General features: G+C 34.0%; 1 protein-coding gene across 2 annotated transcripts in view; it reads left to right on the top strand.

Annotated features, from left to right (window-relative positions):
- PACRG (parkin coregulated) overlaps positions 1–21414 on the top strand; it is a 201592-nt gene that overhangs the window by 28434 nt on the left and 151744 nt on the right. For both annotated transcript variants that reach the window (XM_079333493.1, XM_079333492.1), the window contains exon 3: positions 18593–18727. In XM_079333493.1, coding sequence (XP_079189619.1) covers positions 18593–18727 — 135 coding nt within the window. The remainder of the gene's footprint in view (positions 1–18592; positions 18728–21414) is intronic.

Here is a 21414-nt window from a genome sequence, read left to right as displayed (position 1 = left end):
GGTTTTTGGAAATGTGGATAATTTTAGATGAGGTGATATATCCGTTATGGGGGAAAAGTACTGTCTTTTTGATCCTAATGAAAAATAACAACAACCCATATTTTTTCTTAGCATTAGGTTTACCATAATGGACTTTAATGTTTACTTGGAGAACATAAACACTGGTTATTTTACTGTAATATCCACCAAGGCTGATAAAGAAATAAGGTTATGGATTTCTAGTATCAAAAAATCTTATACTCTTTAGAACAGTTTCCAATGTCATATTACTTATGTAACTTTAAAATGCTGTTTTAACTTTGCCTATATTTGATCATACCTTTTCCTTTTATTGCTAGGTAAAGAGTTGCTTAGTACATGCTGCTGAATTCTGCAGAAATACTGGGCGTAAGACTGCCTAAGTACCTTTTTAAAACTTAGAAGTTCCTTAAGAATAAATATACTCCTAGTTTCATGCTTTTCATGTGCATTGGATATTTCAAGCATTTGTCCAGCCTGTTTGTAAAGTATTTCTTTAAACAAATTCCAGAAGGGAAAATTGAAGTATTTTCTGCATTTTGGTTTAGTGTACCTTCTACTGGTGAGCTTTTTAAATAATAAATCTGCTCTGATCAACTGTGTTGTTTTTGTCTTGAGACTCCATATAAGATAAGAGACAGCAATCCAGTTTCTCACATTTAAATAAATTTCATTGATGTTTCTAAAGTCTCAGAAGATCTTCATGTGAAGTAATTTATGAAGACACAAAATAGTCATTTCAGCCAACTAGCCAATCTGTTATGTTTACTTAATATATTTTTGGTGTTGTGGTTTGTGTTTTCATTTAGCAATTTCTTGTTCCTTGAAGATGTAAGATATTATCTGATTTATGTTACGTATCAATGAAAGTAAGGATGTTTATAATTTAAAAGAACTGAGAAAACCACTTTTTAGCCATGTAGTCTAAATCACATTTTAGGCATGTAGTCTCTGGTAAGATTCTTTTTCAACTCATGGTATGTATAACTGCATCAGTTTTAACAGGACACTATAAAAATTGTCGTACAGACTTATGTACAATGGGCACATCTTCATGTTAATTGCTCTCTAGGAGCAGCTGCTTTACAAAAAGCAAAAGAAGCCTTATACCTGCACCTGAATTTAGCTAACAGGAGGCAGCCCCATGCAGCTAGCCAGTTTTGGAAATAATTATTGTGATGGTGAGAGGTGGTCATCTTCTTTCAGCCTTTAAAGGAACAGAGACTATAACTTGAATTTTAGTAAGAACTATAAGGAGACAGACATTCAGGGTTTTTTGTTGCTTATTTAGTGCTTTTTGTATTTGTTTTGTTTTTTGTGGAGGGTAAATATAATAGATTTTTTTGGAATTAATGTAAAAAAATTCTATTCAAAATGTTGAATTTGAAACATTTTTAATTTCATGGAAATTTTGAAAAATCCGTTTTATTCTGAAATTGTGCCAAAGGAAAAACACAAAACCACATTGAGTGTTATCTCTCATATATAAAAGAGATTCAAAGAGTTCAAATACTAAAAAATAACATTTACTTTGACATTTCTTAAATTAACTCTTCCTATAAAGCAAATTTTATGTTTTTCAGTAAGATATAGTCTATTTCCTGGTGATACAGTTGCTTAATTTTGTGATTCTCCAAGGCTTCCTTACACTGCTTGTTTCAACTATTGCAAATGTTCCAGGAAAAAAAATTTTTTTTTTTTTTAATTTTTTTTTTTTTTTTTACAACTCAGTGTAAGGTTATCCAGCTGGCAAGCAGGAAAGGCAGGCCAAATGTGCTGAGTAGGGTCTATGTGTTGTATATAATGGACTAAACAAGGCCTGTAGAGGCTGTATGTAAAGTATTTTGTTCATCTATAATATCAGCAGTTGGGAAAAGGCTGTGAAGATACTGCAAGATGTATTTAAAGGGAATATTTTCCTGGTTTTGTTTGCATTTTAGATTTTTCAAAGTATAATTGTTCTAGAATAATTATGTGAATGCTCCCCTCCTAGGTATGTTTCCATATGGACTTAAGGTGAAAGAATCTAAAAGAAAAAATTGTTCTAGACTGATTAGTGCATAATGAAATATTTTGGAAAAATTCCAACTCTAGCTTGGTGTTAATGGTGTACTCTGAAGACTTGGTCCAAAGCCCATTGGATTTAATTCCCCTTCAATGGAAATTTCTTTCAAAACTACTGAGCCAGCTTTTAATATTTACTGGAGTAGATAGAGTTCAGGCAATTAGCAATTTTGAATAGGATTTAATGGGGCATTCAGATGATTTATCGAGCTCTCCAAAGTGTTACATTGAGTTCTACTGTAGTTGTCTTATTCCAGAGTGAAGGGAGACATCCTTGTCATTCATGTGTGTGCCCTGCAGGAAACATTTCCACCAGCTTCTGAAAGTAGCAGTAAATCCTTCTTTCTGCAGGTATGGTTCCATGAGCAGGTGAGCTTTGCTGCTGCCTAGAAATCTTTACTGGTTTTTTTTCCTCCCTTGGTTTTCATTTTCTAGCCTCTTCTTGTGCCATCTCTCCTGTTCATCTGATGCTAAAGCAAGGTGATTTGGCTTTCTAAGTCTTAAAAAAACTATTAGCTTTTTTCTCCTGAGTTAGTTTTCTATGAAATTATTCAGATGAATCAGTTCCAGGAACACTCACAGGCACATCACCCAGTAAAAGTCAGATGTTGGCTATATATGTCAGGCAGTGGGGAGTGGAGGAGAAAGAAACTCTAAGCAGACGTGAGATGTTAGATGTTGTGTAGGAATGTTGTGATAGCAAAGCCACTACAGAAGCTTAAACTTGACAATGATCCCTCAAAAATACACTGGCAAACATGATTTCCTACTTCAGGCAATGGAGCTATGACTTCAAAGTGTAGACTTTTCTATAATCACATCTAAGAATTAAAAAAAACCCAAAACACTCTGTTAGGATTAGTTCTTTATTAAACCTATTATATTTGGAATTCTTTATCCCCTAGAGGATTCTTGATTTTTTTTTTCCTTCTTTGTGATACATTCAATTTTTATTTAGTGTTCTATTCAGGTGTATTGGGTAAAAATGTTCAGGCTGTGTGTGTATGCACTCTCACTTTTTCTTTCTCCCGAAGTTCTACATTCATCATAGTTTCTTTGTGATAGAGTTTAGAATATAATTTATACTGCACAGAGTATCTCAGTATTATTTATTCTCTGTTGTTTTTGTTATGTAGGTAAATACTTTGTTTTTCTATTCCTACTGCACTAGGTTGCATAGACTATGTTGGACACCATGCCGTATTTTCAATGTCATTAACTAAAAGCAGGAAAACTATTACAGTGATAAGCATTTAATTTATTTTGTATCTCTTCCCTATATTTGATGTTCCATGGATAATAATTTTTTTTCCCACTTTTTTCTGTTAGGAAATCTATTTCTCCAAGGTTAACATTATCAGTATTTTTTCTAACATTGCTGTCAGATTATTTAAGGTTCTCATATTTTTTTAGAAATAGCTTTTTTTTCCAGAAGAATGTTAATCTATCTATTTTATTAGTTTTTGCTTTTCCTCCCAGTCATAATTGGATTTTTGGAAATAACCCCATGTTATATATTCTTCCTTTTGAGCATAATAGTACTGTTCTTTTTCTGAGCTGTTTTCAAAAAATCACCGTGAACATTTCCAATTCTTGTGTTTTTCCTGTAAAAATGTAAATCATTATTCATTAATTAAAATGTCTTTAAGCTGTTTTACTAAATAGGTTTGTATTTCAATACTGTTTCAATATTCCATGTTCCATTCCTGCTTTGGCTACAGCAAGCCTCATGGAACTAATGAATCAATGAAGGGGGAGAATACAAGGCATGCATCAATCATACCACGATTCTTCAGTCTTGAGTGTTTATCAGAGCACCACATTTAAGGCAGTTTCGGTTATATGCTATCAATAATAATTACTGCAACATTGCTGATTCCAGAACATTGCTTTTGCAATGTTAGGGGAAGATTTTCTTCAAATTGGAGCACTGGAATTTTCTTCAATTAGGAAGCAGTCGCAGCCCCAAGCCTGACAGAGTTCAAGAAATGTTTGGACAATGTTCTCAGGCACATAGTGTGACTCTTGGGAATTGTCCTGGCTGAGAGTTGGCCTTCATGATCCTTGTGGGTCCCTTCCAACTCCTATTCTGTCATTCTCTAAAATTAGTTGCACCTTTATACTGCATTTGCCCTGGAGCAAAGATTTGTGGTCACGTATTTGATTTTCACAATAATTTTTCTCAGCATCAAATACTGTATACACTTGTGTTCCTGAGTTTATTCCTTAGCATGCAGAAATGCTAAGATATTATACAGCATGAAATTTTACTAATACTTCCCTCCTGGATCAGTTTCTTCTTCTAAGTGAAAATAAAGCAAGCCAGAGAAAGGGTAACTTCTTGGTTTTCTGAAATTGCCTTATCTTTATGGCTTTTGAATCCTTAAAAATGTGTTGCTGTACTGTTCTTAGTGGTGTAGTTGCAAATTCATAGGACATTATCATTAGAAGCCATAGTAAAAGTACAGGACATGCTGGTGGCATTGTACAACACCATTTCAAAATAAGAAGCTCAATGTTATTGTATCTGTACCTTTAAAAATCTTAAGTGCATCTTGTGTGCTATAGAAATATTTTAAAATAGTTATTTCACTGAAACAGAAGACTACAGAGCTTGGAGGAATATTCTGAGAATGTTACAGAAGTGGTATGGAAATATCTATCACATAGTGATTATGATTGTTAATGTTTTATTTTCATTTAGTCTTTGTGCCTATGTGAGAATATTTTACTCTGATTCCATTTTTTGCAGTTTCATTATGTCAATCCTGTTCATAGATTTACATTATAGATAATGTAAATTATCTTGTGGGATTAAAAGAGAAATCACATGAGAGCAAAAAGGAAGCAAATGTATCATTAAGAGTTATTGAGAGGTAGTTTCCCATCAAATAATTTTTTAAGCAAACTGAAATAACTTTTGACCAGAAGTTTGACCAAAAGTTATGATGTCACTGAGCTGCAGTTAGTGTTAAAATTTTAGATGTCAACACTTTGTCATTTTGAAAATAAGTTTTGCCTGTCATCTAGCTTTGTCATTGCTCTTTGTTTTTCCTGAATTCACTGTGCAGTTACTCAATATGGTTTTTGATCTTCAAAGAACCTATATCTTTGAGTGCATTTTCTTTTTCTTTTTATCTGTTGAAACTGTCAAATTCACTAAAAAATTGTGCACTGAACCACATATTTTGGAATTAGTTTTTTGCAATTCCTTTGTCTAATTGGACCTTTTTTGCCTTTCTAATTTTTTTTATTTTTTAAAAATATGAGGAAATGTCTTTGAAATTTACTCCATATTCTTTCAGTAGTAGATCCTGCTCTCTGAGGATCTAAAACTTGAATGTTTGGAGTTTATGTAGGTACTCTTAATTTTGGTAATCGTGTTGCCTACTAATGATCCTTGGGCTGACACTTGCACTACAACCCATCTAGGGGACACAGGGAGAGGGTTTGTTTTTTTTGTCTGGATCTCAGTAAGAAATGCCTGACAACAAAGGACATGGTAAAATAGCTATTTTGATAGGGTAAAATAAAAAGATGGATACGGATAGAAAATAAATTTTATGTCTTTTCAGAGGCTTGTAACCCTCTTTTTAATCAGTGTTGAACTGGCCTCAAAGTAGATTTTCCGCTGGCACCTCACTAGATTTTCTAAATGCTGGTTTTTATTATGTAAATGGATTTATTTTTTTCTTTAGATAGTAGGACTTCATGTTTTTAGAGAAGACATACCTAAAGATTTTAATATATGGCATCTGATATCTGATTTGTGCCAATATCAGATGTGATTCGTTTGATAATCTCTTATAGGCTCTTTAATCCTTTCTAAGACCCTTTATTATTGCAAACTCCAGTGTCTGATATCAGTGTTTTTCTTCTTTTTCTATCTGGCTTAATTTTGGAAATTAGTTTTTCTGATTGTATGCTCTGCCTATGCATCTTTGCAGTTTCTTTTTGTGGCAACACTGTATAATCCTAAGCATCTTCTGTTGAGATTTTGAAGCTTTTGAGATTTTACCAGTAATCATATGATTAATTTCCTCCTTGTTTTATTACTAGCTTGAAAGTGTTTTGATAAATATACAGCAAAAGATGACTGATTACGTAAACCTGAAATTTCAGAGCCTTGTTTTGTGTTTTTGGGGTTTTTTTTTAGGAATAAAGGAAATAATTCCTAGCACGTAATTTTCTTGATGAGTTTAAATGAGCTTACCTTCTGTTGTTTCAAAATTGTATGAGACTATCTGAATTCAGTCACTGTTATCCATTTTACTGATTTGTTGTGTAAATATTTTCAGCAATTTGGCAGTGTATTTTTGATGTGGGCATTTGGTTTATAATAAAATACAGTTTCAATTAGGTAAGCCTTCTAAGCAGTCTCTTCAATCCATCTAAGCTAATAATCTCTTGGAAGATCATCTTTTCTTTTGAAAAAGAAAGTATAATTGACAGCGGAATCACTATGTTCAAGACTTGGAAGAGTAACTTGCAACTATGACTATTTTGTGCTGAAAAATGTGAGACTGCAAGTACTTGGGCACATAAAATACAAAACGTAATATATAATCAGCTGGAGATTTTCATTGTTTCCAGTAATCTCATAAATTCACCAAGAGTTCTTTTTAGACAGATGGGTATCAAATAATTTTTCATTGCATTACTGTTCTTTTTCACAGAAAGAAAGTGTCCCAGAAATGTGTTGTCTATATACCTTCTTATTAGAAACCATTTCTGTGTAAATTTGTAGAGAATTCAATATGGAAAAAAAGGATAGAAAAACTGAGCTTAATGTTTGTAACCAGTAAAATTAAAAACTATCAGCAGGTTAAAGGAGAAATGGAGGCTTAGGAGACATCTTATCACTCTCTACAACTACCTGAAAGCAGAGTGTAGTTGGGTCAGTCTCTTGTCCCAGGTAAAGAGCTATAGAGGAAGGGGAAACAGCCTCAAATTGCTCCAGGGGAGGTTTGTATTGGATATGAGAAACTTTCTTCTCCAAGATGGTTGTCAAGTCCTGGAACAGGCTGCCCAAGGAAGTGGTTGAATCAGCATACCTAGAAAGTAATATTGAAAAGACATGAAGATGTGGCACCTAGGGATATTGTTTAGTGGTGGACTTGGAAGTGCTGGGTTAAGGATTGGTCTCAATGATCTTAAGGATCTTTTCCTCCTTCAATGATTTTGTGATTCTATTCTATGATTAGCTGCAATGCTTTATAGCACTGACTTCCATCAGTGTTATTATTGGTTGCTCTCAGTTGACAGCCGAACTCCTGAGTACCATATTGCTCAAAATTAATTTCTTCTTAAAAGGTTAATTCATCTGATAAGTAAATAATGGTTACTGTTCACCTATCTTTCAGATTTTTTATTCACCATTACCCAACCTTTTTTTTTTTTTCTGAGATAGTGTAATTGATATGTATCAAATTAAGATGTCAGATTTTTTTCTCAGTTTCTGCTTAACTTTGAAGTTGCATTTTGTTACAGAGCTGAAGGAGAGCTTCTGTTTTGATTTTGTTGGTTATATAGATTACACTAATAAATGCTATTCACCCTATCTGCAAGTCTCATTGTTAGATTCTATGCATGTTGATTTGGTTTGTCAAGGAAAATAGAGCTAATAAAAAATAAGTAATTATACTAGTTAGAAACAAAGTATTTTACTACATATCATAAGTTATTTTAATAAGATTATTGATGCATAATGTTCCATTACAACAGTCTCTTTGTTGATCCTCATTTCTGCAAAGAACTCATGCTTGTGCTTATCTTGTGGTAAACTGAGTGAGTTCAAGAAGAAAAGATGGATGAAGCCTAATGTCTTACTACTGCTTTCTAGCTGTGGCTCTACTGGAGTTTCAACTGTGCTTTTCCCTCTTTACTGTAAAGAGCATTTCTTCTAGCCAAAAGGTGGAAAAAAACCTATGAAAATTAAAATAGTTTTTTCCATATAGAGAATCATGCTCAAATTTCCAGCTGTCTTTCAGTATCCATGTTAGCTTACTGGAAAAGCATGGCATATGTAGCCTTATGACAGCAAATTATACCATGTTGTTCAGCATAGCCAGATGCCCTGCAGTCTTTATCCTAGTGTCTGTATTTATATCTAGCAGCAAGATGGACATTGAAAGATTATTTGTTTAAATGACCACCAGCAAAATTGCTGTTTATGTTGAAAAAAGTAATGAAGATTCTAAACTGAGAGGGCATATCACATTTGTTGGAACTCTGTTTTTGATGTTTTTTCAAACAGTCTTTGATTTCTCTGTATTGGAAAAGCTTTTTTCGTAATCGTGAAGGCTTTTTTTTTTTTTTTTTTTAGTTATATGTGGAAAAATGGTACGGTGAGACAATCAAAGGGAAAAAAAACCTAAAACTTCCATCTCAGAGCCGTAATTCTTGTTCATATGTGTTCATGGAAGAGCTGTTTTCTGACAAGTTCTTATGGTTTTTATTTTTATTCTCTTGCAGCTTAATGTGGAGTAAAAGTATTAATTTTTCTGTTCTCTTCTGTAAAAAGCTAACTCCTTTTCCCTTAACTCCATTTTAGAACTTGATTATTTTCAACTAGATTGTGTTTCTTTTATCTTTATCTTACCTCAAGAGTCTATTAGATTCCAACAGAATTATGCTTTGTGATACTGAAAATTGAAACTTTTCTGGAATTTTGTTTTTTCTAACTACCAGCTGATCTATTTTAAAATACTTTTCTTTATGATTAAAACAATAGAGATGTTTTTACTTTGATTGGCATGGTCATTAAAGTATGATTTCTGTGTCTTGAAGTTCAAAATAGGAATTTGAAAAATCATTCTTAAAGAGATGCTGTCTGAGAGGCTGCAGGGATGTACAGAATTAGAGTAGACATAAGTACCTGTGTTAGGAAATGAAGCTTCAAACAAGTAATTGAAGCAATTGATAGTCCAGATGTGTCTCAGGAAAAGAGAGACTTTCTGAGCAAGAGGATTCCTGGCAAAATGTAAATTTGAATAGTAAAGTACTTAAAGCTCTTAAAAAAAAAAAGCTTAATAAACAAGGATTGCATCTAGTACCATGGTAAATAAGTGCTGTTGCAGCTGAATTACAGCCTGGTTACCTGCTTTCTCCATCACTTGCTGTGCTGAAATTTAATAGCAAAGCCTTCAGGGCAAAGTTACCAGACAAAGCAGCCTATGCAATTTCTTTGAGCTACAGAAAAATACTGTGTGTGAAACCAAGAATTTGTGATTCATTTAATTAAAAAGTCCTAGCAGTTTGATAAAAAAAAAAATAATCGGTGTAGATAAAAAGATATTTAAACGTAGAGTGAAATTATCCAACTATTGCTACTCATGCCCGGTAATGAAACCATTGAAATTTATAAACACAAGTGTTCTAGTATCTGTGCCTTAAGCTGATGTTGTGCTCACCCTTCTAATGCATGTCTGGGTTCTGAAGTCAGTGGTGCTATTCCTCCTTGGAAGAACCAGTTATGCAGTCATCATCATCCCAACGTTTTTGATAGGAGTGTGATGTTGTGTTGATCACCTCTTCCCCATAATCAGAAGGTTCCCCTTGGGTATGTTTGGTATCACATTTATATATTATAACGCAGCTTTTTCTTCATTGCCACATTATATCCAAAATTACTATCAGTTCAGTGGTTTCAATGTGTTGTATGCATGTTCTTGTCTGGTGGAGGTTGTTTAAATCAATCAATATACAATCTTCTGTATTCTTTATTGTCCTTACAAAGTGTTGGTCATGATTTTATAATTATAATGTAGTTACAATGGAAACTATATGAAGCATACAAAGAATATGAATCCCTGAGACTCTACTTACTTTCCAAAGAAGTTTACTGGAACTCAATTTTTAATTTTTTTTTATTGCATTGTTCTGTGTAGTTGTAGCAGTTTGTAGCACATGGCACTAGATTTTCTGGTGCACTCTGGTCCTCCTTAAGGAGCTGGGAATCAGTAAGTAAAAAATGCTCATTTAAGGTTTCCTATTGCTAATTACCAAAATTTGTAAGCCACCTATTTGTCATTCTAGTCTATAATGTATGTTTTTTAACTCTTAATGTGCATAGTTGTGAGTTGTGGGGTTTTTAGAACAATTACTTTTGGCTAACGTAAGGAGACAGTAATAGTTTAGTTTGATGCACCTGTACAATATTGATACAATTTTGTATTTGGGAGTTTTATTATTAGTTTTATTATTAATGCCTTTCCTAGATGTTGCATAGAGCAGTTCATCATAGTTCCTCATAGTTAATTACAATAAATAATTTATTTATTTTGGGATTTTTTTATTTCTTTGATAAATTTCAGAAACACATTTCTCAATAACTAGTTTCCTGGTTTGGTAGCCTGGAAGTCAAGACACTCATCTCTGCTATGAAAATCTTAGGTTTTTTTTAGTTATAGCACTGAAATTTATGCTTTTTGGGATATGGTTTTGACTAAAACTGCAAGGGTTTTCAAGGGTTCTAGAACCACATACAAGCAATAAGATATAAATAAATTTATTAGAACAGTCCCCTTGAAACTAGATACCTTCATTCCATTCCCTGCTCAGAATACCATATATACTATATAAAATTACATCAGAATATGCTAGAAAAAAGCACTCCAAAAGTGCAAAGCACTCCCATAGATAAGGCATTCTCTTTCTTATTGACACACCACTTGTGTAAGGAGCCTGTACACAGTAAATTAGTGGTGTCAATTTAACTGAATTGAGTATAATGTGTAGGTTACAATACAAGAAAGTGGGTTGAATTAGATGTAGTTTGACTGAGAAGTGGCATAACATCTAAAAGAATCGTTTATTTTCTGCACATTATACATACTTTTCAGTTTCTTCTGAGTAAAAATGATCCTTGTTCATTTTTTAGAATCTCTAAATCACTAAGAAATCAAGATTTTCGTTAAGTTTTATGTGTTCACTGTCTAGATAGTTAAGACAAAGCTTATTTTGCTAATAATACATGCTGAAGATGCCCTGTTTCTGTCCTTTGACTTGACCCAAGAGAATCTTTATGCTTCTTGCTGTGCTCAAAACTGAGGAAGGTTGGGATTCTGTTCCCTCTAGCACCCTAGCAATCAGCTCTGGAAATGAGCAATATAAGAAGAGGAAATAATCATGATGAGGAAAAGAAAATATGTACTTGGTCATATTTCCTGGCAGATGAAGATGAAAGCTCTTCATCTGCAGTTGGGATGCTTTGAGTGTAAAGAATGAAATGAGCTCCAACTTTCTAAAAAAAACATGTTTTGACTAGCTAGATAGAATATGCCTTCCTATGCAAAAACCCCATGCTTCAGTATGAGGAATAGCTATATTCAATAAATGGAAATGGTAATAGGATCCTATAGAGTAAAAAGTTAAAAGTTTTGGGTTTTTTTTTAAATATTTCATAATCCTCTGGTCAAGTTAAATATATTTCCATGCAGATTTAGTAGACTTTAATACTAGTATAACTTCCAGCTGTTCTGAAATTATTAACATCAATATAATAAAACTTTATCACTACTTTTAGGCATGAAAAATTTTATTTTGAGTAAAAGGGTTGCAAAGAAACAGTCTAAGTATTATGGAGATTGAAACAAAATATTCAAGGAATTTCAGTTACTACACAAAGTGATTAATCCTGCATTTGCCAATATGAAAGCATTTAAAATAACAAAATTATGAAAGTAAGAGTATTGTGACAAGTGAAAGATACATTTGTCCCTTCATAGTCACAACCCATCTACTGACAGCATTAGTGAAGAAATATTTTGTGAGAGCTCCTTTTCAATTGCATCCTACAAATTCGACTCACTAAAAAAAATTGTATCTCTCTTTGTGATATTTTTTTTACCTATATGCCAAGCAGACAAGGAGAGATTAAGATGCTTTCACCTGCATACAATCTGAATTAAAAACTATTTGTTTCCTACTAGTGTTCCTCTTGTGAGGGAATGATTTGAATTTAACGTCAAAGAAATCAATTAATCAGTTGTCCCTGCAAAAAGGACAGATATCTTTGCAGCTTAATAAATACCTTTATGAAAGAAAGAAAGCACTGAAAGTAAAAAAGCCTGCCACACAGTAAAATAGGTATCAGGAAAAATTTAGAAGGCTTCCAGATTTAGTGCAATTGATGCACTGGGAAGCTTTGTGAAACTACCAGAGCAAGACTATATTCATCTGGACTGGAAAGAAAGAAATATATTACGAGAGAAATATATTAGCAGTTGTGACTTTTTTCCCTTTGCATCAAAGGAAATTGCTTGGCAAGCATCAGGAGAGAAATCTAAATTATATGAAATAGTTATTATATTCCAGTGGAGAATAAGAGATGAAGGACCTTCCAAGTACAAAGTACTGTACAGCAGTTTGTAACGTAGGCACATCTGTCTTATTGAAACAGCTTATCTCTTCCCCAATCAGAAGTAGCATTTCTTGAGGTGCTGAAATAGAGTAGTTCTGCATGCAGCTTATGACTTACTTTCTAGTGTCTCAAGGCAGTAACGAGATACAGTATCTTCATACAAAATCGTGTCTAATTTTTCTTTCAAGTTGTAGTGCTTTGGAAGCATTTGTAGTGTTTGCTGACCTATCAGTAGTTTCATTTGGGGGTTGTAAAATTGATTTTTCTCAATTTGACTTTTGAAGCTATGAGATGGGCTTTGATCTGTTGTCCAGATTTGTGGAATAGCCCCAGAACCAGCTTGTAAGCATTAGATGTGCCACCATTTAAAGCAGATCAAGAGTGGCACATTTGAAGTAATATCTCCCTGTCTCTTTTTGGATATAAAAAGCTTTTATCTGATACATGTTGAGGGATCATGTTCTTTTGATATTGAATGTTTGTGATATTGATATTAAATAAAAAGAATTAATGTGCAACTCAGCAGTACCTACTGGGACATCTTACTGTGCCTCTCCTGTCATTTGAAGTTTCTTATTCAATTTTTGGTATGACTGCATAACAAAATCAAAACATGATTGCAGAATGTATTAACTACCTAAGTCAGTTTAATCAAATTAGGATCAGTAAATTAAGAAGAGCAGGACAGGCTTTGTTGCTTATTGCCAGTCAGAGTAGACACTCTTGGGGGTGCCTAGATGAGATTCTGATTGTTGACACTTGCTAAGATTTGTGTTTCCACATCATTAGTACCGCTACTGTTCTTATTCAAAACTCTGTGGATGCCATCCAAAGTATTATCATCCTATTGTTCTGTTGTGTTGGTAGGTAACTGCCAAAATCTTGATGTTTTCTCATGGGTTATTGGTGATATTGTTTTGATGATGGGATTGTCTGTTACAGATATAGAAACATGTAAGGTACTTTGGTGTGGGCTGACACCAAAAGCACAAACTGCTGTTCATAACTTTTGCACCTCAACCTGTTCATTGGGCAGATTTGTGTTAATGCCTGTCTAGCCAAGATCAGAGCTTTGTCACACTATGAGGATGAGGACTGTGGTTGACAGTTCTAGTAAAGTTTTGTGTGTCAACATGGCCCTGAATAGTGCTAGATATATTATTTGGTCTTTATTTTTGAATACTTCCGCTAGCTTGAGTATTCTTCATTGCATAGTTTGACTTATTGCATGTATATTTCATTTTGCTTGAGGTTGACATTAGGATTTGGCCACAGCTTCTAGAACCAATACACAAAGAAATGAATGCTGATCTTTCCCACGGTGAAATAAGTGGATTGCCAGTTAAACTATGCTGCATTAGCAAAATTTAACACCAGTAGAAGAGGAGGATGAGACAGAGTCTGTCAGTGGTTACACAAACATTTCCTTAATGTCATCACCTTTACATTCCCTGTGACAGAAGGCATTAGTAAATTCTGTTCTGTGGATACACTGTAATATTGTACAGCTACATTTTTTAGTTTGAATACAAAGAATGGGAATTTATGGTTTTATTTCTGAAAATTTTATTCTTCAAGGTGATAATATGGCATTATATTTACAGGACTGACTTTTTTTAGGTAAGACAGTTGAGTGGTCATATAACTTTTGATCCTAGTCACTTCAAAAATAAATTAAATTAATATTTTTGTGAGGAGAAAATGTAAAAGGCTGAGGTTAAATTCCAATTTTTCTGTAAAAATCTTGACAGACAAAAAATTGAAACAATTTCTTTTAAATGCATTAATGTGGGTTAATAAAAAAATCTTTTAACCATTAAACTTGATTGTCACTTATCTTTATATATATATATATATATATATACATATATAAAATACATGAATTGTGATGTAAGAACAGTAGAATTCCAGTCCAGTTTTTGTTTGGCTTAAACTGCTCATGAAACTAGTGTCAGTTTCCACAAAAATGGCCAGTTGTCCTACACAGACGTGTCTAGATCCCCAAGTGTGCATAGAGTGTGAAACTCAGAAAATGAACAAAATTCAGTTTTCAAATATTAATCACTGTTTAAACCTGGCTTCAAAAAATTTTTCTTAGTAATTTTTCTAATGTGCCATCACTGAAAAATATAGCAATGCAACCAGGTAAAATGGCTTTCAGTGCCCATGAATCAATTAAAGAAATATGGTCTTTCTCTCTTTTTTGCTTAATGGCTTGCATCTTTTATCTTGTCACATAGTTCAATGGCATAGAATTAGAATAAATTAGTTTCGCAATTATCAAACTCTTCAACTTCACTTTGCCATTTAACGAACCTCAGAATCTGTTTATTGCTTCATATACTTTGCTATCATGAATATTAGCCTTTAATTAACTGGAACTCTAATCTTAATCTTTCTCACTATATTGCAATGAAACATTTTTATTAGCTTGAGGAAGATAGTATTTGTTACTATTTTTCCAATAAATGGAATACTTTCAGAGTGACCTTTTTATCAGTAATTATAACAATACAAAATGTAAGAAAGGAAAACTCATTTTAACAGAGAAAAGCATTGTCTGATTACCTTTTATGTATTTCACTTAGCAACCTAAAATCACTGAGAAAACCTCAGTTGAGAGAGACCTATAGAGATCATGTGGTCCAGGCTTAGATCAGGAATTGCAAAAAAATGAAACAGGAAATCAAGCACATAAACTTTTCCTCAGGCAGATTATGCACAGCTAGAATGACTCAAAGCAGTGTCTGCATTAGAGAATAGTGGTGATCTCCCTAGTAATGAAAACTGGCAGGAAAAGAAACTGTTTGCAAGAGGCAAGCAGTACTGGCTCACTGCAGCCACTCTAGCAAAGGTCTCATAAGCTAGGTCTGTCAGATATAAATGATGCAAGTTGTCCTCATTAAATAAAGGAGAGCAAAAGTACTCTTCAGTCAGGCAACCTTACTGTATCTCCAATGCAAGGACAGTTCACTGTCTTCCTGTTTGCTGATATTTCTTTGTTCTAGATAGATGTTAGGCTCATTTCTGTCTTGATCATTTCATTGCTTTGAAGGCAGCTTCTCTTCCAGGTATTTAAAGGTCTCTATACCTACTGCAGATCTATCTGACAAGAAAAGCATCTTCAAGACAAAGGGAAAAACAACAGCTCTATATGTTGACACTATTTTCAAATATTCAGTGCACTGCTACTTCTCCAGCTGTACACAGTACTTTGTTAATTACACAGTGCAAGATGTGTTTGGAGGGTGAAAAGGTCCATATTGGAGTGGAGACAATAATGACATGTGATACCAAAATGAGAGATGTGATAATAGATGAACTTTATTAATGGAACTTCTTAATATTTGGGTTTTAGAATAACCTTATTTCATATTTTCACTGAAAAAGGATTGCCTAATGAAATTTATAAATGACAATGTTTGGAGTTGTTATTAAAAGATCATGATGTGACAGAAGTGAATGCCTCTGACACCTGATGTATAGAAATGGAATTAAATATTATAGTGCTAAGTACAACATAATGTACTTGAAACTAATGACAAGAAATCATATTATTTGCGTTGCTGTGGCAGTTAATCAATGGATAAGTATAAGATGCCAATGTGATGTCACCATGAGACTAAATGTAAGGCTGAGAGATCCACCAAATAGACTGTATCACATGAAAAAAAACACTCATTGTATTTATGATTGCTAATAACCAGGATTTAGTCAACTTGCATGGATTCCTTTTTAATCAACTTTTCCAGTCACGGCTTGAATGTACAGAAACTTTTAATATTTCCAATACTGACTTTTGGCCAGGAGTTCCATAAATCCATTATTTGCTGTGTGAATACGTAACTACTTTTGTTTCTTCCAAACTTCTTACTGACTAGATTTTTTTCAATGTCCCATGCTTTTACTGAAGGAGATAGTGGAAAATCTGCCTTATCATTTTTTCCATAATGTCATGATTTTATAGTTTTTTATTTTATCCTTCCATACTAATCATATTCTCACTTTATTCTGTTCTTTTGAAAGCCATTCGATACCTTCAATCATTATCCTCTTCTGAACCTTTTCTGGCTCTACCATGCCTTTGAGATGGCAAATCAGAGTAGGTATGCTAATTAAGAGGGAGCTTCTAAGTATTCATGTAAGGGCAATGCAAAACAAAGGGATTTGATGCCAACATACTTTAAGTCCTTCTAGTATCTTTGTTCCTAGATAAAGAATAGGAAGAAATTTTATTAACGTAAACATATTTTGTACAAAGTATATAAAGTACAGAAGGAAAAGGCTCATAGCAAGTTTACTAATATGAGGTGGGAAGAAGAGAATGTCTGGTATCAGAAGATATAATTTGAGTTTGTATTAGCTACCTCTAATTATGGTAGTCTCCTAGAAAGAATTCAGATTGTATCTCATGTAATCAAGACAACATATTCTTTATCAATAATTTAAGTTAAAATCAGGTACTTCTGATATTGTACAGAAGTTAATGCTTTAAAGGATGTATGAAAGACCTGTCTGTGAAAAACATAAAAAAGAACAGAAGTGCTTTTCCATTGGCCTCAAACTGCTGTAACTCTGAGACTGCCTCAAATAAGAAAAAACCCAAAATAATCCCACAAAAAAAAAAAACAAGTGAAAATACTTATACTGGTGGCATAGAACAAATTGTTCCTCTGCAGAACAGCAAGTGGAATTTTATTTACATTGGTTAGAAATGCTTTTCTTGGAGTATTACTCTCAACTGCTGCAAATGTGTTTACTAAGCAAAGTTACAGCTGTGCGTATCAAATCTATTTTCACTGGACATGGTCTATCAGGGACATCAATATGCAACAAATAGATCACAGTTTAGTAGCCCTAGTTGAAGCAATGTGTAGAAAAGTATGGTGTAGGCATATCACTAGTGGACTCCTCTACCTCGGCCAGTGAAAATTATGTGAAAACACTTTGGGGGAAAAAAGTGCCAAGTCAAATCTAGATCTGTAGCAAGCAGAGTTAAATTACAGAATAGCCCAAATGAAAAAGAGGATTTTACAAGTTTACATTCCGTTCACTGGAAAGCTGAATGGCTATACTGCTAGAAACTAATGGAAGGGTCATTGAAGACAAATAGAACAGCAAAAAATATTGGGTATGGTTTATGATCATTGAAGATCTCACTTTTTTTTTTTTTGTTTTAATGAACACATTATAGCATTTTTAACAAAAGAAATGTGCAGAGAACTTTAGGAAGTTCTTATCCCACATGCACAGCTATGGAGTTTCAGAGTGAAAAATCAGTTGTCAAGGACATTTGAGATTAGTTTAGCTCTCTTGGACTCTTAGCATTTGAGATTAGGTTTGTTAATTAGCTTAAACAATGGATTTCTTTTAAGTGCTTGAAATTCTATTATCTTAGTGCCAATTGTGAGTTGCTGTTACTACTATGTTTGTCTGATGAAAAGGTTCCAGCATGAGCATTTTGGAATTCAACTGTCATTCAGACTATGCCATATGCTAAAACAGCAATAGCTCAGATAAGGAACTAAGTGAAGCTAAATCAAATTTCCTCACTGGCAGAGAAGAGAGGTCTGAGCAAAATACCTTCATTCTTTCCAGTGCTTCAGCCATCAATATTGAAGGACTGGAAGTTGTATGAAAGCCAAATCCATAGCATTAAGGGAAGAGATATGCTAAAAGAGATTACCTAATCTCATTACCTAATGACTAGCGAAAGTGCAAGGTGTGAACAGAACATTAGTTGGAAATCAAGTCAAATTACTTCTAGAAAGAAATAGAAAGAGGAGAAATACTTAATTTTCTTACAACTTCTACTATGTAATGTCACTACCTTCTTGGTGTTTTCTTTTTGCTTAAAAATACTGTGGTAATAGAAAGATTGACTTTAAAATATAGCTGTTTTTTATGGGACAATCTGAAAGTGGCAAAAAAACCCCAACCAAACAGTTAACAAATCCTGTAGATCATTACCAAAGTGTACTTTCAAAGAAGTGAAGTGTAGCATGTAAATAAGGAAGCAAACTATAATTTTGGAGTTTTGGTCAGTATTATTCTTCATTTATATCTATTTTAAGTCAGGCTTTAGGCTTCTACTAAAAATATATTACCACTAAACTGTGGAGTTTTTTATTTTTTTCTCTTTTTAAGGTAAGAGGGCCCCCACCTGCAGGATCAGTGAAACAAAGACCAGCAAAACGCTCAGCTTTTCGCAAGTTTTATGACAGAGGAGACTTTCCAATTGCTGTTCAGCATGACTGTGTTGGAAACAAAATTGCCTGGAAGGTAAGTCCTGGCACAGCTGTGACAACCAGCTGAGCTTATTGAAGTGACATCTCTCATTGTCAGACAAAGTTAGCTTGCAAGTAAATACACTGAAATAATTTCTTAGCAAATGGAAGATGGTGGGAAAGTCATTAGAGAAGGGCCCCTGAGTCAGCTGTCTGCCTTGGCTAACAATTAAATTATATGCTGCAAAAAGGAAGATGACAGAGTTGCTTTGCCTTAGAGAATTGTCTCCTGCCCAATTCATCTCTATTTTTATGAGGACTTGGCAATGCAGCCTGTTTCAGGCAGTCCATCAAATGATGGAAGTGGCTGGATACAGTGAGCAGCAGCCATTTATCTCCCCCAGATTTCACCTTCCTGCAGGACACTTCCAAATAGAAGCTTTAATTACCTAAATGGATAGGTCAAGATTGTCTGCTCCCTGAAAATGCAGAGCAGAATACAAACGAGGGCAGATTCTCATTCCACGGCTGTGCTCTGAGTCTCCAGCATATGTCAGACAGCGTAATCGCTGTCATACGTGCCTCTGTTGCAGGCTGACCTCCACTGCCGAAACCATTACAGCTCCGACATTTCTCTGACAAAAGGTTAATTGGCTTCAAAATAAATGTATTGCCTAATGACTCCATTCTAATGCGGCTGTGTTTCTCTCTAAAATGCTTGGTGACGTTATTTGTAAAACTTGCCAATCTTCTAAGTAACTACTGCAGACTTTTAAATTTAATTTTAAAAATGAATGCTGATCTTTAACCTGCTCCTACTATTTAATTATTTTGGTTACCATGAATTACTTTATTTATATGTCTCATTTATTGGACTAGAATAAGATTTTGCTGGAAGCAAAGTTAGTTACAGAAAATGAACATGATGTGCATGAAAATGCGTCAGATTTGTAGAATGCTTTAAATCATTCATATTAAAAACATGATGCTAAATTTAAATGTAAAAGCTATGTTAAGTCAACACTAAAAAGAGGGATTTTGCAATCTTACAACTCATTCTTCTTGTAATGAAGCAAATAGGATTGGCTCTGTAGTGTGGTAAGTAGTACAATATTTCATAATAACTAAATTTTTTAAGGTAGGCTTTTGCTTAGTGAAATATAGAAGAAAGATTTGTGCTAATATTTGGTTGCCTATAACCGTTTTGAATAAGCACAAGGGACAAATAAAAGTTCTTGCAGCAAAGGGAATCTCTGTCCCAAAAGACTTTACTCAAATGCAAATGAGATTTCAGTGCAATTGGACTTTAGACAACACTAGAAATTCCCTTACTGGACTAAAACTCACAGGCTTACAACTTTAGCCTGCACTCTGATATTTCATCAACAGGTAAGACCCAAAGATGATTTTCAACAACTGCAAAAAAATCTGTGCAATTTAGTTTTCATCTTGAGGCTTTCTAAATTCTTAAAATCAAACTGAGAGGTACAAAAATACTACTGGGCTGGCATTCCACTAGATGATGCTAGTGACTGCTTAGTTGACTTAGGACATCAGGAAATTAAATGAAGCTGCATAAGAAGTTCAGATGGGACATTAGAAGAAGGTTTTTCACTGAGAGGGTGGTTGGTCACTGGAACACATTCCCCAGGGAAGTGGTCACAGCACAAAGCTTGTTAGTTTCTGGACAAAGCTCTTAGTCATACGATTTAGATTTCAGTGGTCCTGTGAGGAGAAAGGAGTTGTATTTGATGATCCTTCCGCTCCCTTCCAGCTTGCTAACTTATCTGCAAGCCTTCCAACCGCAGATGCATGCTAAAGGAAATGTTTGATTCCTGTTTCAATTGTTTGCAAACATACTGCTTTGACCAGAGTCTCTAGTCAAAGATCCAGCATGTATTTGTTCTTAACACACTTTGCAGTCTTCTAGACCTAATGTCCACCTTCTTCAGTAAAACACAGGCTTTTAGCTAGTGCAATGTAGGGCTGAGCTGTCATGCAAGAGTTATTTTTGCTGTTCTGCTAATCCTTTCATTTGAAAAGAAGCACCAAAACTTCAGCATGAATGCAAGGAAGCAGCACAGTAGTGGACTGTTCCCTTCCTATATTAGTGCATGTTCAGATTCATCCTTATTTCCCTAATTCCATGCCACTCAATTTTTCACACAAATCAATCCTGACTGAGTTCTGTGGCAGACAGGCATTCAAGAAAACAACACTGAGGTGGAAGAGTTATTTGAGGCTATTGTTTAGTTTGACATGCCATTGTCATGGATTATTGTGCAGTTTAAGTACATGAAACAGGCAAACTGGCATTTTCCAGTTAAAACTTTGCATTAGATACCTCCTGAAATTTTAGAGACTGCCCAGAACTACAAAAAGGTGAGATGTTCATCATTAGCTGATATGTAAAGGGACAGATAAATTAAGGTCTATATTTTTCACTTGTTCTAAGGACATAGTTGCACTACCCAAAAGACATCTAATGGCTGATTTTGATCAGTGCATCATACTTAATTGTATATCTAATAAAAGAATTTAACTTTTTTAGTAATAAAGTTTACACAATAGTGCTTAAATTCATGACAATTGAAAAGGTATTTACTAATGAAATGTGTCCAGGTAAAATGTCTAAAGTCTTGGCTGAAGTATACTCATTTGCATGAATCATTATCAAGTGAAAGAATAAAAAGAAGAAATAAACAATAACACTTATATTTTAATCCTGCTATAATTACACAA

Source organism: Erithacus rubecula (assembly GCF_903797595.1).
Source record: "Erithacus rubecula genome assembly, chromosome: 2".
NCBI lineage: Eukaryota > Metazoa > Chordata > Aves > Passeriformes > Muscicapidae > Erithacus > Erithacus rubecula.
The sequence above is the reverse complement of the archived record's forward strand: the minus strand, read 5'-3'. Positions and strand labels throughout refer to the sequence as shown.